This window comes from Gymnoscopelus braueri, assembly GCF_963280865.1.
Source record: "Gymnoscopelus braueri genome assembly, chromosome: 1".
Lineage (NCBI taxonomy): Eukaryota > Metazoa > Chordata > Actinopteri > Myctophiformes > Myctophidae > Gymnoscopelus > Gymnoscopelus braueri.
In genome coordinates this window covers 27,867,118-27,882,846 of record NC_137603.1, presented here as the reverse complement: position 1 = coordinate 27,882,846, position 15,729 = coordinate 27,867,118, and the positions used below count along the sequence as shown (strand labels likewise).

At 40.0% G+C, this 15,729-nt stretch overlaps 2 protein-coding genes across 5 annotated transcripts in view; one reads left to right on the top strand and one right to left on the bottom strand.

Annotated features, from left to right (window-relative positions):
- Nucleotides 1-3,588: 3,588 nt before the first annotated feature.
- On the bottom strand, nt 3,589-6,467 carry adma (adrenomedullin a). Its single transcript, XM_080446538.1, has 4 exons — nt 6,267-6,467; nt 5,554-5,655; nt 5,264-5,389; nt 3,589-4,901 (listed from the first exon to the last, which is right to left on the bottom strand). Exons 2-4 carry the CDS (start codon nt 5,646-5,648, stop codon nt 4,595-4,597), a joined length of 528 nt encoding a protein of 175 aa, XP_080302664.1. The 5' UTR covers nt 5,649-5,655; nt 6,267-6,467; the 3' UTR covers nt 3,589-4,594.
- A 3,055-nt stretch (nt 6,468-9,522) lies between these two features.
- Nucleotides 9,523-15,729, top strand: part of sbf2 (SET binding factor 2) — a 134,519-nt gene continuing 128,312 nt past the window's right edge. For 3 of the 4 annotated variants that reach the window (XM_080439273.1, XM_080439272.1, XM_080439271.1), the window contains exon 1: nt 9,523-9,818. In XM_080439273.1, coding sequence (XP_080295399.1) covers nt 9,764-9,818 — 55 coding nt within the window. In that variant the 5' untranslated portion in view covers nt 9,523-9,763. The remainder of the gene's footprint in view (nt 9,819-15,729) is intronic. The other variant, XM_080439274.1, reaches the window with a different exon arrangement.

Below are 15,729 nucleotides of genomic sequence, written 5' to 3'. Positions count from 1 at the left end.
TTAGATCTGCAAATGAGGATCTAGATTTGCTGCGATGGCCATATGCAACAGGGGCAGCACAGTGCCTCATTTAGCCTACAGTATGTGTGTGAGATTACAAAGCTAATCCTCCCAGCTCAGGTTATCAGGGTATACTTTTAGAATTGGCTGTAAAGAACGGACTTGTATCTGTGGGTTTGCCACGCTTGTTACAGTAATTAGGTAGAAAACACCTAGAGTGTGAGCAATGTTTCTCTCCTCTCCTCTCCTCTCCTCTGTCCTTTCCTCTCCTACCTTCCTCGTAGCTCCACGGTCCATCTACTGCACCTCTTACTTATCTGAGGGTGAGTGTGCCATATTCATACAAAAACTGCATCAGCCCAGAGAGGAGAGAGGGAAAGTTAATAGCCTGACTGGACTGAACAAATGTGTCATTTTATCACAAATTCATTGCTAATGTTTGGTTTTCATAGCAGCTGACACTCATGTCATTCATTTGGGCATTTCTGATTACATGTATTTTATAAAAAATATATAATCTTACAGGTCCATTTGGTTACATTTGTAGACTCTCAAGAGTTAAATGAGCTCTCAGTGTGCTTGATGGTTGAACTTGACCCACAGTACACACTGAGAGTTTGTTCATGCTACAGTGCAGTATTACTACGTCAGCAGCTGATCTGCTTACTGACATACTCACATACTGACTATTTTGACTGGGTCAATGTTCTTACTATGTAAACAAACGGTGAACCATTATTGTGCTGACATTTTTTCCCTATGCATGATCACACAGTGTCGTCACACAACATATCACTTAGTACACATGTGTATGTCTGTACTATCTGCTGCAGCACTAACACTATCAGTTATGTTTATATTACAGTTCATGCACAAGAGATGGTGATTTAATACCCACAGCTTTATATTGCTATGTTTTTCTTTAACCATGCATATGAAACCGTGATTTTATACCTGCTGCTATTGGATGTGATTTTATACCCGACGCTCTGTTTTTCATTTATTTATCCATATCACTTTAATCATGCACATGAAACTGATTTTATACACCTGCTGCTATTTTTATATGCTGGATTATGTTTTCTACTTGCATGAGAAGCATGAAGCGTTTCTGCCTTCTGTAGTGCCATTTAACCATTGCTATTTTTCTGTCATGCACCTGTATATTGGACTGATTTGACTGTGCCTTCCTGTTATTTGATCCGTTCTGTGTTATGTGTTCCGTTTGCTCTTTATCCTCTCTTTATCACTTGAACTTCCCTATGCTAACCCTTAAATGCAGAGAGCTTAGCTTACACAAATCCCTGTAATCGTGTGGTGTGACAATAAAGTTGATTCAGATTCTGATATGATGTTTTTAAATTAACCACTAGATGGCATATCTGCATCGGTCAAATGTTAAATGACACAAGACATTTTTTTGTGAGCCCCATATAATTAATGTCTTGATGGGATTGTTCAGCAGGTTTTTCCATTATTGAGACATTTCCAGTGTCTCTGAAAATATAATCCAAGAAAGAAAATCCATAAAAGTCCACACATTGGATGAAAATACAGTGCTAAGTTGTTCCATTGTGCCATAACTTGTTCCACAGTGCCATTAAACATTATGACCAATAGTCACTGTAGGAAGGTAGCTATATTTTAACAATTTTGAGAGAAAAGGGGCAATTCACACCTTTACATGTTATTTGCATGAACTTTGATGCATTTGATGGGTTTGTGAGGAGTTTAAGGTTTATTGTTAAAGACACAAGTGTCTGCTGGTGAACAACATGATGAACTCAGTGGTAACCTGCACAAATTGGCAGTTTTGATCAACACCAATTAGCCCAACCAGTCAAGTCAAATTCTTAAGTTTTCTTTCCTACAACACCATTAAATGGTAGAAATTCACATTGATTTTGAATTATTAAAAAAATCAAATCAAATCATTCCACCATTCTTTATGTATTTCTTGCAGTTCCTATACTGCACTGTTGCTGGTAAAGAGTAGGCCTGAACCATGGCTGAAAACCAGGGACCTAATGGATGCTGCCAAAAGTTTTGCTGTTTTTACCCATCAGGTCTCACTAGATGGCAATATAGTCCATATAATAGTATAATAAATCTTTGTCCCAATCTCTCCCCTCATACAGTCATATAATGTATGAATAATTTGCTACTATAATACTATAGATACTCATCCCTGACTATTACAGTGACTAAAGAGAAAGCACATTTATTTTGTGCCCAAGGGATTTATATTTTAAAGGAGGGATATGATGGATCCACCATAAGTGGATCCATCAGCCAGTGGTTCTCAAACATGTTCATGTCAAGGACCCCCAAATTAATATGCATTTGTCCGCAGACCCCCATCAGACAATTTTTTGTGCCAGGCAGCTACCCCATTGAAGATGTGTTGTTAAAATGTTTCAGAAATAAAGTGTTCAAATTTTTTTAAAGATTTTCTTTTAAAATAGCAGGTCTACAAGCTCACAACAACGTGTCTCGATGTGACACATTGTGAGCTTGCAGATAAACAGTTTTTGATGCTATATTAACTCATTTTGCTGGGCCTCCCTGGGACCCCCTCAAGGACCCCTGGGGGTCCCCGGACCCCACTGCACTATGCAGGTTGCCTTTTTGGTGCACCAGTCTTGCTCATTGATAGCATTGATGATGAACAGGTGTGAGCGCTGCATCAAAGACACACCGATAATAACCGCCTGAGCTATCTTACTCCTACTACTTAGGTACGCTGATATGTAGCGTATGTATGTCTGTATGTGTGTGCACCCTGCATCTACTCCATCTCTACTGTATATTTCAACATGTACTTTATCTTGATCATTCTTTTTCTTCTATGAGTTAGGTTGTGTTGTTAATTGCTGCAATTCTTGGCAATGCCCGTCTCTTGTAAAAGAGATTGTATTCTAATGGGACTAATAAACAAACAAACATTTTTCTATCTAATGAAACCGATTTTTACATTTGGACGAGGTATGGTATGAATAAAATAGACCGAAAGTTACCATGTTTATTGCTTATGTGTCTGGCCTATTAATGTCTACTAGACTATTCAGTAATGTGACAGAGGGGGTGATAATATGTCAAATAGGGAGGTCTTAGCCTTTTGATCTTGTCTGGTCGCTGGGGTCAGCCTGATTTCAGACAGACACAATCAGCGCTTTACTGGGTCAGTTTTTATGATGATCTCCGTGTGCCTCTCAGGAATGTGAGACCGGAACCCCCCTCACAGCATCCTCATGTGCGAACCACCTACCATTGAGTACAGAGAGCTAAAACCTCTCCTGCCGTGGTTCTAAGATTGCACTGTGGTGTGGGGCGAGCCAAACAAATATGCGCTGAACCAAGCAGGAATGCGCCTGGCACCCTATCTGCCCTTTAGGGGGTATCACGAGAGGACAGTGGATATGGGAGGAGGAGGGATGGTTCTAATGAGACCACAGTCGTACGACAAAGTATAAGACTTATACACCTAACAGAGACCAGGTGATGCATGTCTTCCTGGAGAGTTTCACTTTACCAGAACCAGGGACAAAAGAGGTCTGTACAAGGAGGATTAGCTTTTGTATGCAAAATGTTTATTGTATGACAATGTGTATTGCTTTGACACAAATAATAAAATAGACCACATTTACAAATATATTATATAACATACCTATAAAACAGATATCATATTACCACCGTTTGCAAGAGAATAGTGGAAACGACAAATAACTACAATGCCCTTATATATTTCTTCCTGTACAAAAATAGTTCTATCTGCATAAGCATTTTAATGTAACCTCTATATAATATTTAAATAAAGAAATTCCACATACTTTAACGTATATACAAATAGATATACATACGGTACACATATACAAATACATACATACTTGTAATAAAAACATACAAATATAGATTGCACATGTGTTTATACAAACAATAACATTTTCAAGTATATTTCAATCCATTGTGGACTGGCACATCTCACAGAATCTAAGGCATTTTCCCTTATACAGTGTCCAAAACAACGTGATTTAGATTGAAGCTTCCTGGAGTATATATCTCCCTCTTTGGCATTTTGATTAAGATTTCCTGATGATTTATTTGACTTTAAGTCCAAAAGGAAAAGTGCAGTATCGATGGTTTGATGGAATATGGTAGTATAATCCTTTAGAGGATAGAACGTATCAAAGTCCCAGCCTTGAGGAAGAGGTGTGTTAAGACCCAGTTTGTTAGAAGAGAGTTCCCCTCTTTCACCCAGTGGGGGTCTCCACTGTGCCAAGTATTAGCAGTGTTCCTTTTCCCCTGCCAAGCCATTAGAGCAGCATCTGTTGCTTCATGCTGTGCCATCCAGTGTCTGTAGACCAGCTGCAGTTGTTTGCACACTCTACATCACTGAGCTGCAGAGTCCAGCTTCCAGAGATACGGTGCAGCTAATCTCTCTCTGACTCAGTCCTCACGCCTAGAAGAAAATGTGCTGGAGAACACTTGGCAGGAGTCTGAGGCATTTGGAGAATCTTAGAAGAGAGCAGCGACAACACTCAGTCGGAGCTTCTCCCACCCTTTTGTTCCTATCGCCACTCTCGCAAAGTCCAGCTCATGTCCGTCTGAGGAGAGCTTCAAGCTTGTGGATTTGTGAGTCCCTGCTCCTCCACACAGGCCTCAGCCTGCCCTGCTCTAGCCTCAGTGTGACTTCGTGCACTGGAAGAGAACGACGTCTCCGGCCGTATCCCTGTGGGCTGATCTTGTCAATAGGGGCACTTCCAATCTTGAGCTTGTTGTTGAGCTGGTGGAGGCGATGTGCCAAGTCGTGCACGGTGCAGGTGCCCAGGGAACAGCCCGGCCTTCTTGACTGGTTGACAGAGTTTTTGGTAGATCTCTTGGTTCGAACACTGATGTCAGTGCTGGAAGACAAAAATAAGGAAAGGCATTAGACATGAATCCATGTGATGCGTTCCTGAGAGTGTAAACCCTACATACTTCGTTGTACGTCCAAATTAAAATAGCAGATTTACAAGGTCAGAAAGCATTGCAATGGGTTGTAAGCTTGTAAATATGCTATTTTCACTTAGTATGACAAGCCCAGAATAGGGACGCTAGGGTTCATGTGGTTGAATGAACTCTGACAGAAAATAAATGCAGTCCCTGCTTGACTTGACCACTTTCATTGACCTTTAGCTTAAGCCATGTTGAAAGCATGTTTAAGTTTAAATGATTATTTCTCTGGGGAGGAAGGAGAAAAGCAACGTCTGGTGTGGGCTTTTACCTGGAATGTGGAATCAGGGAATCCTTGACATCCTCTGGTCTGACAAATTGAGCAGAGTCTGCCGTCTTCTCTGCAGACACGCTGTTAAGACCCCGTCTCAATCTGCTCTGCATCCACATGCTCAACCTGCATGGAGAGAAGCGGAGAAGGACATTAATTCATTGCAGATCAATGCATCCATATCTGTTAAAGATATTCTTTCTGAACATATCTGTTAAAGATATGGATCACTGTGTGCAATGAGGTTTAATTAAATCATTCAACAAATGAATTAAGTTTTCTTAGCTCACCTTCTTTTCAACTGGGGGCTCATTTCAAGTTCCACACAATGTGCTACTGTGGTCAGCAGACAGCAATAGAGCACAGACTGGAGGATCAATTTCATTTTGATTCTGTGGAGAGAGTAGGAAAAAAAACGGTTGGTTAGTTATCTACTTATAATATATTTTAATATCTAACTTTTTAAACTGCCTGCTGTTATTCCATGCATGTAAGCCTCGATACCCATACCAGTCAAACTAGCTCAAGCTTGCACAAGAGTCCAAAAGCCAAGTTATTTACACTTATCATTCATTTATTTAAAAAGTCAAACTGAGGTCAGATTTTGCTCGGTTAAGTAAACTTCAGGCCACTGGCCAGTATATCAAAGGACACTATCTACCAACGAGTATTCCAAACTAGAGTCAGCTCAATATGACCCAGGTAACAAAACAAAACAATGCAATATTAATTCAGTCGTGTTCAATTAAAAATGGGAAAGCTGATGAACAAATATATATATTATACAGATATTTCTATATATCTCGAGGACAATTCTGCACTCTTGACACACACATACGCAAGGTACTATACAGTAAGAGCTGAACTCCTTATATAACAAGGGAGATAACCTGTCCCTGTCCTTGTCCGTACACTTGAGCCCTGACCTCAAAACAGCAAGGATAAAGCCATCACCTGGGAACACAACAAACGGCAACAATATCTTCAAATGAAAGTCACATACCTAGAATCCTTTGAAAAATCACTTGAATGAGAAAGCTCTTGGCGTGGCGTGCGCAATGAGAGAATACTCCACAGGTTTCTTGAAATTGTTGCTGGTGCTGTTAGGCAGCTGTGACACTCTGCTAATAGCCTCTACACACCAGACGGGAGCCTTTATACAAGAGGTGGGAGGGGCTCATTGACTGACACACACACACTCTCATCCTGTTCCTCCACCCCATTCAGAGTGTTACTATTGTGTTGTTGCCGCTGCTATAACAAAGAAAATACCACAGAGTAAAATATCAAAAGTTAAAATAGAGAATAAAAAAATGTAATATAATAATAATAAAGATAACATAATCTAGATGGATAAAATGTCTCTTTTGTACGTTGTTTTTCCTATTTTCCGTGTCATTTTTTTCGACAGCACCTTGCAGTTGAGATTAACCAATTTTAACTTAACTAAATACATTTTTATTTCTATTACTCCAACATCTATTGGAAATAAAAATATATGTTCATCAAAGCAGGTCCAGTTCTGTCATAGTGTATGTAAGAACAGCGATTCAGTGATTCAGTGATTTTCGTGACTGCTTCGTTCCACGAGCCTCTGTGAAAAAGAGAACTAGAAACCAAACCATCACAAAACATATTAAAGACTGATATGTACACATATTTTAACTTCAAGCTCAAGGGAATATCATTCATTGTACATTAAATCAGTATATTTTGGGATAAAGTCTACACAATTTATGCAATATTTCAACATATATCCACCTTGCATTGCAAGGTAAAGCCAGATATCACATTTAATATCAGTGTAAAATATTGTGGGTGATATATTATGTGATATATTATGTGGTCAACATAAAGTTATGTATATGTCCCGTTTATGCCTAAGGGTCAACTTTATGTATTTATCTATTTAATCAAGACAAATATTTGACCTCAAGCCAATCATTCCATTAATGTGTGAGGGATTATAATTATTAAAATAATAATAATATTAACACATCAAGATAATGACTTATTTTCCCCAGAATATGGGCTTGAACAATAATCCTTGAAGTAGTAATAATATTGGCTTAAGCATTTCTTTCATACTTTTCTTCTAATAATTAATAAGAGTTCACTTCAACCCTCAGGAATGCACACACAGGAAGCTCCTAGGTGCTGATGGGTCAACGGAGCCATTAAGTCTGCCTCTGTGACTGAGAGGATATCTCTCACCCGCTTTATTTGACTTCATCCCAAATTTCATACCATGAGTCAATTTACAAGACTTCACGTCCAAATGTGTTTATATACGTAAAGGCTGAAGCCAATACAGATGGAGTCATGCTTCGACACGTCTCTCACACTGTAGCCTACTGGCAATTGTGTGCAGCTCAAAACAATGTGGATGTCAGTGGGGGTCATGAGGCAGATGTTGATTACAAGCCCTCGGGGGCAAATATGCACACAAGATGCCATCGGGATTAACACGTTGGGGATAACAACTTTTTGTTTGCCACAGTCATGTACGGGTCATCCAAGCATCTGACCCAGAGTGTATTACCCAGGGTGTATATGCCTATGTCTGGGATTGGGAATGTACACTCTGAGAGTGTGCAAATGGAATCAAATGGACCCGTAAGCATCCATTTGGTTCCATTTGCACACTCTCAGAGTCACACTGAGGATTTTACTGTCTAAGCTTGTGAGATGTGTATGATATCAAAACTGAAATGTGATGATGAGGAAAATCAAACATTTAACATTGGAATGGCACCTATGCACTATAATTCATACAGTACTATACATCTTTCTTTTGTCCCTAGGGTCTCTGATTAGAAACATCCAGAATGTATTTATATCTTAAGTAACCTCTGTGCTCACATGATGTCATGTTGAGACATGATAAATATAAAAATGTGAAACACATGTGCCATAAACAGCAAATATTTTGTAAGCATTTTGTAATGATAATTGCCTCTGGCAGACAAGTAATCCCTGTACTCTCAGCTGAGAACAAGGGATTGTGCAATTCGTGACAACAGAAAACTGCTGTTGCTCGTTGGCTCCTTATATAGAAATCATCCGCTTGCCCCCCATGAGAGGCATATCAACAGGATGACTGACACACACTGGCCCAGTCACAGCTGTGGTATGTGTACAGGTAACATAAGGTTCACAGACACTCACCCAAACACATCAAGACATGTCATTCCCATGGGACTGGGTGATATGGACAAAATCATATATGACAATATTTTTGATCAAATACTTCGATATCGATATTGTGACTATATATATATACACATATACATATATATATATATATATATATATATATATATATATATATATATATATATATATATATATATATATATATATATACACACACACACATATATATATATATATATATTTTTTTTTCCTCCAAAGATTTTCAACAATGTATCTAAGCTCACAATGAGATTGTAAAGTTGCTATTTTAACTATTTCTAAATATTTTCTAAAGTATAAAATAGGTCTCAACAAGTGATTAAAACCAGGAAAAGACACCACTTATGCCATATCAGGATATTACAATATCCCAAATCCCAGGCGTTATCTTGTCTCATATCATGATATTAATATTCTTCACTGCCCAGCCCTAATTTCCCATGTTGATCTCAAGTGGTGGGAAGAACTTAGGGAAATGGCATGTTTAAGAAATTGTGTTTTAGTGCATCTTGTGTAGTATCATAATAATAATAATAATGAATATGAATTGCATTCCAGCAGTACCTTTGATGGAAGCCTGTCGTATTACAAAATAAGAAATACATGTTTTCTTCGGTTAATTGACACAAAAGCTCTTCCAATTGATGAGTATAATAATATATACTATAAGACAGGGGTCTTCAACAGGGGGTCCGGGACCCCTAGGGGGTCCTCAGAGTTACTACAGGGGGTCCTCCAAATCCTTGTGTGATAGGATTCTGAGGGGAGTGAGGGGAACATTAGCGACGCCTTGCGAGCTTGTAGATCGGCTATTTTTGGCATTTTTTTTTAGGTTTGGTGTAGAGGGAAAAAAGCTAAAACTTAGTATCGAGGCTTTAAGTGGTTAAATGTCTGATAATTACACATTAACATGAATTAATAGAGAAGCTAATGTATAAAAATAAATAAAAAACAATAATTTATTCAACATTGATGACTGTGCTGTAAAACAAGTCTATGAAGCCATCTATGAAAAAAGTTCTGCAGCATAATTTTATATAATATATAGTGGGGGTCCCTGCTTCATGGCCTTCATCTCTCTCTCAGCTAAGGGGTCCTTGGCCTGAAGAGCCCTGCTGTAAGATATCACATCAGAGACTCAGAGAGTGACCACAGTGAAGTAGACGGGTAGGGCCCACGCCCATGGATGTTGCTGCTGGCTCCTGCACGCAGGCGCACTCACACTCCTCCTGTCAAACATGGCTGTGCTTTTGAAGAAGGAAAAATGCTGAATAGTGTTGCTAAATCTCGGGAAAAACAGCAAACATGGCTAGATTGGCTGATTATTTCGTGGTCGTGGGATATGATCATGAAAAAGCTGGTAAGTTTCTTGATGAAACGTGCGCTGATCACGACTTCCAGTTATTTTTTTTTAGCTCCAATGATGAGATTTATATCCAGGCCGATCAGTGGGCTGGTGTTGATGTCATATTATAGCTCGACTAGCCTAGCTACAAAGCTACGATGGGAGATTATTACTTACACACACACTTTATGTTCAAATACCTTGTTTAAATGGATGCCACCTATGCATGTGTTGTCTGATCAGTGATCAAGCACATACCTGGATCACAAACGCCTTGTTTACTTGTTTGTTTTGATCATTCCTCGGTTCATTTGAAACTTCCATGGATTCAATCAGAATCTGTCACATCCTGTCCCTGTTGATTGTGTCCCTGACAGTCAAGTTTTCCCTCTGCTGTCGGGATGTGGTTTCATAGCGAGTTGGAAGTTTTCTTATACAAGGAGCATTCTGCATTCTGTTCCTTATTACGTCAACATCTTTAATCATCTCTTTTCTGATCAAGCATTAGTGTAGTCCGCGTTTCATGATCCATTCATGCTCGTTCTATTTTGGAGTTCCCTCGGCGAGCATACCGTCGGGAGTCTGGCTTTTGTTACTGCCCTGCTGTTTGTTACTGATCTATTTTTACAAACCGTAGTGTAGGCGTATTATGTGTCATCGATCCGTTGGATTATATTTGTTCTTTGCCGGGGACAGTGTTGAACTTTTAGACGATGGGCGGATACCGCGGCGAGAAAGGCAGTCCTTGTGGTTAACCAGACCCTCTGTGTTCTGATGCCATTGCAGTTAGTTGTTCCAGGATTGGAAACTCCTGACATGCATACTGTATCTGTATGCCAGTGGTTCTCAAACTTCATGTCAGGGACCCCCTTGATATGTATTTGGCCGCGGACCCCCACTTGAAAATGTTTTGTGCCAGGGGGCCCCCCAGCCCAAGAGAACCAATGCTGTAAGCTAGCCGCAAGCAACTTAGATGCTATGATGCTATCTGGCATCTATAGCTCCATAAAGAAACTCCGAGATGAGGTTCTATGTCGTTCTCATCCAGAATCGGTGGAACGTCCGCCAAGGCTCCGCTGTTTACCCTTTTGTATACATCGTATCCCAAAACTAATGGTAGATTCCAAACCGCACGGATGTTTAAGGTTTGGTCCGGAGCATAATATTTTAGGTCCGGAGCGAAACTACCCGTTTAAATCGCTTATTTAGTCAGCCTGTGGCCATGTTTCCCATTCAACCCGGAAAACCCCCCTATGTCCGCTGCCAGTACTGCTCCCGGTTTGGCTACAAAGTGTTGCAATACCAACCCTTGACAGCCCATACATCCAAACAGAAAAGTCCTATCTGATTGTATTAAACGACGTTAAACTCACCAACATTGCAGCTGTACGGAAAGTTTGGGTTATCCTCTTTCTATCTGCAAAGTTTTTGTTTCATAAATATCCACCGTAGACATGTTATGAGCTACTTTTGTGCCAATAAATACCGTGCAGGTGATTATTGTGGTCGAGTTTGGAAGCGCTCGTTGGAAATCACTCAACGGTCCTGCGTACCACCTGTTTTCAATAACGTAGGACGTTGCGTTATTACGAGTGCCTCTAACTCAAACACTTGGAAAAATCACCTGTATGAAATCTATTGACAGAAATAGGTCAAAACATGTCTACGGTGGATTTTTATGAAACAACTTGACCGATATAAGAGGATTATCCCAGTTTTCCGCACAGCTGCAATGTTGGTGAGTTTAACGTCGATTAATACAATCTTATCAGATACGACTTTTTCAGTTTCAATGAATGCTGTCAAGGATTGGTATTGCAACTCTATAGCGTCTTTACACAGAAAATAATTATTGCAAGTCTAGCTTTCTGGGGTCTCTCATGTTGCACTGGAATTAAGTGGTGATCAGTAGTGGGCAATTTGCACATAATTTGTTGTAATCTGATTTACAGCCAAGGAAGGTGAGGGTAAAAGTTGAGTTGTTTCTTTTTAAAACTGCCTTGAAAATACAGTAGGAATACGAAGCCAGCTATTCAGGTAATGGTCTGGTCTACACAGAGGGCCAGTAAACATCCCTGGCCCCATGCAGCAACTTCCATCCAGGGCATGTGTCAGAGGGAGAGCAGCTGATTGGAGTCACCATTGGGTTTTCTGCACAATAGGTAAACAACAAGTGTCTTCCATCAGCTCTGTGCATCCCAGCACCAGCTGACAGCAGGGACAAAATGTTCCTGGCTTCACCAGGAGAGTCTAAATGGATGCAGTCTCATCATGTGTAGACAGAGTGAGCTAGCAAGAACAGAATCTTCATGTTCTGGTTCTGTTATTTACAATGCTGTGATCGTTTGATGTTTCCTCCATGACCAAGGATCCTCAGAGACAAATGTTCTCCTCTTTCCATTTTGATGGTAGATGATTGATGAGTAGCATGATAAACGAGTGGGTTTTAGGTTCATTGGATGAGAGCGAGGTGTGTGAATCAGAGAAGTGTCTCATAACTAAACAACCGAAAAGGAATTGAAGTTGTATTCTAAAATGATGGAGAAAACACGTCTGGCTTGATTTGACTGTTCATTGTGAGTAACGTCCTCCTGGATTCAAACCCAACAAAACATCTACTGCTCACTCAAAGGTGAATCTAGGTGTAACAGCAGTGGCTCAGAGCCTCTGCCTGATGACAAAAAGCTTAATATCTCCCCGACCGAGGGGGAATTCCCTTTTAGGCTAGAGGTTAAGATGTTGGCTTTCCACGCGGGAGACCCGGGTTCAGATCCCGTTACCTAGGGCAGAATAAATCAATATTATATCGATATCGTGATATGAGATTAGATATCGCCTGGGATTTCGTATATCATAATATCGTAATATGCCTTGTCTTTTCCTGTTTTTAATCTCTTAAGCCCCATTTTATACTTTACATTTCTTTCAAAAACTGTGAGAATAGCCGATCTACAAGCTCACAACGTGACACATTGTGATTGCCAGCTTGTAGATTGTCTATTTTTGAAAATAGTATATTGTCACAATACAATATTGTTACAATATTGATATCAAGGAATTTGGTAAAAAAATAAACAATTAAAATAAAAAACAGATCGTGTCCATATTGCCCAGCCGTATAGGTGAATCTCCTCTGGCCAACGGAGACCTTGGGCTTCAGGCATGCAGGGCTAGTCTGCTACAGTTGCAGGAGTTAAATTAAAGTTATATTTACGGTTAAATCAGTTATTAGCTAAAGGCAACAAAAAAAGCCAACCTGGCCATTGGCGCAATTTCCAATAGGCTGTCTAGACAGCAGATGTGTTTTCCTCCACCTTGCCTGTTAAGTCAAACCAGAGATCACTGAAAAGGTCATAACCAGGTCCCCTGCACTGTCTGCTACAGCTTTTCGATTAGCCTGACCCAATTCTCATTGCTAGAGTACTTAGGAAGGACCACTGTCAAAGTGCAAGGAGCAGGTGATCTGAAAAATAGGTGACACCATTGTGCAGTTAAAAAAATATCTATGAAGTATAATACTGCATCACTGTACACTATGCGGTTGGTAAAATAGACCTACGTCTTAATTTCACGTTAGTTGCTCTTTCAGTAGCTATTTTCTTGCTGTGAGTGTATGTTTGGCAATGAACAGGCTGACTGGAACATAATCTCATCGCTTTTGTTGCTGTGTATAGTGACTCAGATTTTTTCTAAAAGGAAAGGGTAAAGCAATTTATTGAAATGCACTTCAAATGTGTGTGTAGGTGAGCATTATTTTCAGGGTGACAAAACGGACATAAAAGCTGCCTGATCAACTGCCCCTTGTGCTGTCAGTTTGTCAGACGATCTTGATAAGCATTGATGGTGAGGCTTCCATCATAATCAGCAGCAGCAGTCGGGAGAACTCCGGCACTAGAAATTCCATTGTAGTTTGTTTCCTGAGGGACTGATGTCATCCCCAAATCTTAAAATGATATCTGTGATTTAAGGCTGGAATGCAAAACCTTGGATTTGGATGCAGTCTTGAATAAGCAGTGCGTAGTTTTTTTCTTTGCAGTGAGATAGCATTTCTTATTGGCAAGGGGCTCTGGCTTGATGTTGTACTATAAATTGTAAATTGCTTAGTGAAACAGGGGAATTTACCCGACTGCCCCCCCGTCTGAAACAGTTTATTGGATGGATAGCATTACGCTGTATCAAAGTGCTTGTGGAATGCCCGAATACACGATCTTGACTTTGTGTGACTTTATGGCCTGGATTTGAAATTCCGGACTGGGCCCAGGAAATGGCTTATGTAACGTAAACGTTGAATCTAACCAACAAGATAAAAAAAAGAAAAACACAACATTCCAAATGAACAAGAGTAAAATGTTTCCATGTGCAGATTCCTGATGAGTGTGTGATGTTGCTGTCTGTATTTCATATTAGCCATTCTTCTTTGGAATCAGAGCACGCAGCAGTTTGATCTGAGGTATTATTTTCTTCATCAGCTTCATGTAATTCTGCATGACTGGTATCATTGCTGCGTTTAACATGATGATTTAACGAAGTTATTTGACGTTCAAAAAATCTTAAGACAATATTTTTATTAAATGTGCCAATAGTGATTATTTGAATTTAAGTTTTTTTTAATACTCTAGTAACTTTTTGTTGTGACATCTCAAAAATATTTGTGCCTTGTGTGCTTACCTGCTTGGAACACGCATGCACACAAGGAAATCGCTTCTTCTTTTTTTTTAAGTAAAAGGCAGAACAACAACTTCCATTTCTTTCAACAAGAGTTTCATGTTTTATTGTCAGCTGTTTTTGTTTAGGCAACTTACAGTATCCTGATGGTGTTTATGTGGTCTACTATGATTTACTTTGTGAAATAGCTAGTTTGGCATAAAATGTGTTTTTTGAAGCTGGTGCTGATCTTTATGAGTTGAGGTTGAGCTTCCTAGCCTTGAGTTGAATTTTGACCTATTGTAGGCTCTTGTCCGCCATTCTCAGTGAATGTTTGTTATGGCACAGTTTTTCAAAGTGGGGACTGCCGGGGGCACCCCGGGGGTTATTTGGGAAGGAGAATGTGTGTGTGTGTATTATATTTATATATACAATGTATATGTATGTGTGTATGAATATATGTATATATATGTGTGTGTGTATATATATATATATATATATATATGTGTATATATATTATGTATGTTACAGTACAATTGGAAAACCCGTCGGATTGAAAAAGGAGCGCTCGGTTTTCGGCACGAGACGGAGAGGGTAGCAGGCTTTGATGTCGCCGCGGTACAACCTGAACGCTCCGCTCACGGCTGACAGCTCCGCCCCGGGCGGGAGGGGACACGAACGCTATTTATTAATTTTTTTCTCTCTTCTTCTTCTTCTCGTCTCGAGACCGAGGGCGGGGGGGAGAGGCCGGGGCCGTCTCCCGTCTCGGCTCCCGGGGCCGGAGCTCGGGTCTTTTTTTCTACTCGAGGCCGGGGTCCGCGGACGGGGCCTATCGGGAGCTGTGCCGTCAGGACCCCGCTTAGCTTTAGCGCCTAGTAGTAGCTCCCGTTTCGAGGCCGTTTACTGCTCCGTCACGCGACGGTGTCGCTCGCCGAAATAAACGGCTGTTTATTTTTTATTCCTTGGCGGATGGTCGGCATTCTACTTTTTTTTATCCGGCCGCGGACAGCGATGCGTTGGCTCGCAGGTTGAACAGTTGAGCGGCGATGCGGAATAAAACAAGCGCTCCGTTTTCAATCTGACAGATTTTCCAATCGTACTGTCACACACACACACACACACACACACACACACACACACACATATATATATATATATATATATATATATATATATATATATATATATATATATATATATATATATATATATATATATATATATATATATATATATATATATATATATATATATATATGGGCTGGGACTCGATTAACATTTT

Excerpts from the sequence above, each read along its gene's own strand:
- adma (XM_080446538.1), bottom strand. The coding sequence starts at position 5,648 with ATGAAATTGATCCTCCAGTCTGTGCTCTATTGCTGTCTGCTGACCACA. Across the intron at positions 5,390-5,553 it reads AGCCCCCAGTTGAAAAGAAG|GTTGAGCATGTGGATGCAGA; the intron begins GTGAGCTAAGAA and ends CTCTCCATGCAG. Across the intron at positions 4,902-5,263 it reads TCCCTGATTCCACATTCCAG|CACTGACATCAGTGTTCGAA; the intron begins GTAAAAGCCCAC and ends TTTGTCTTCCAG.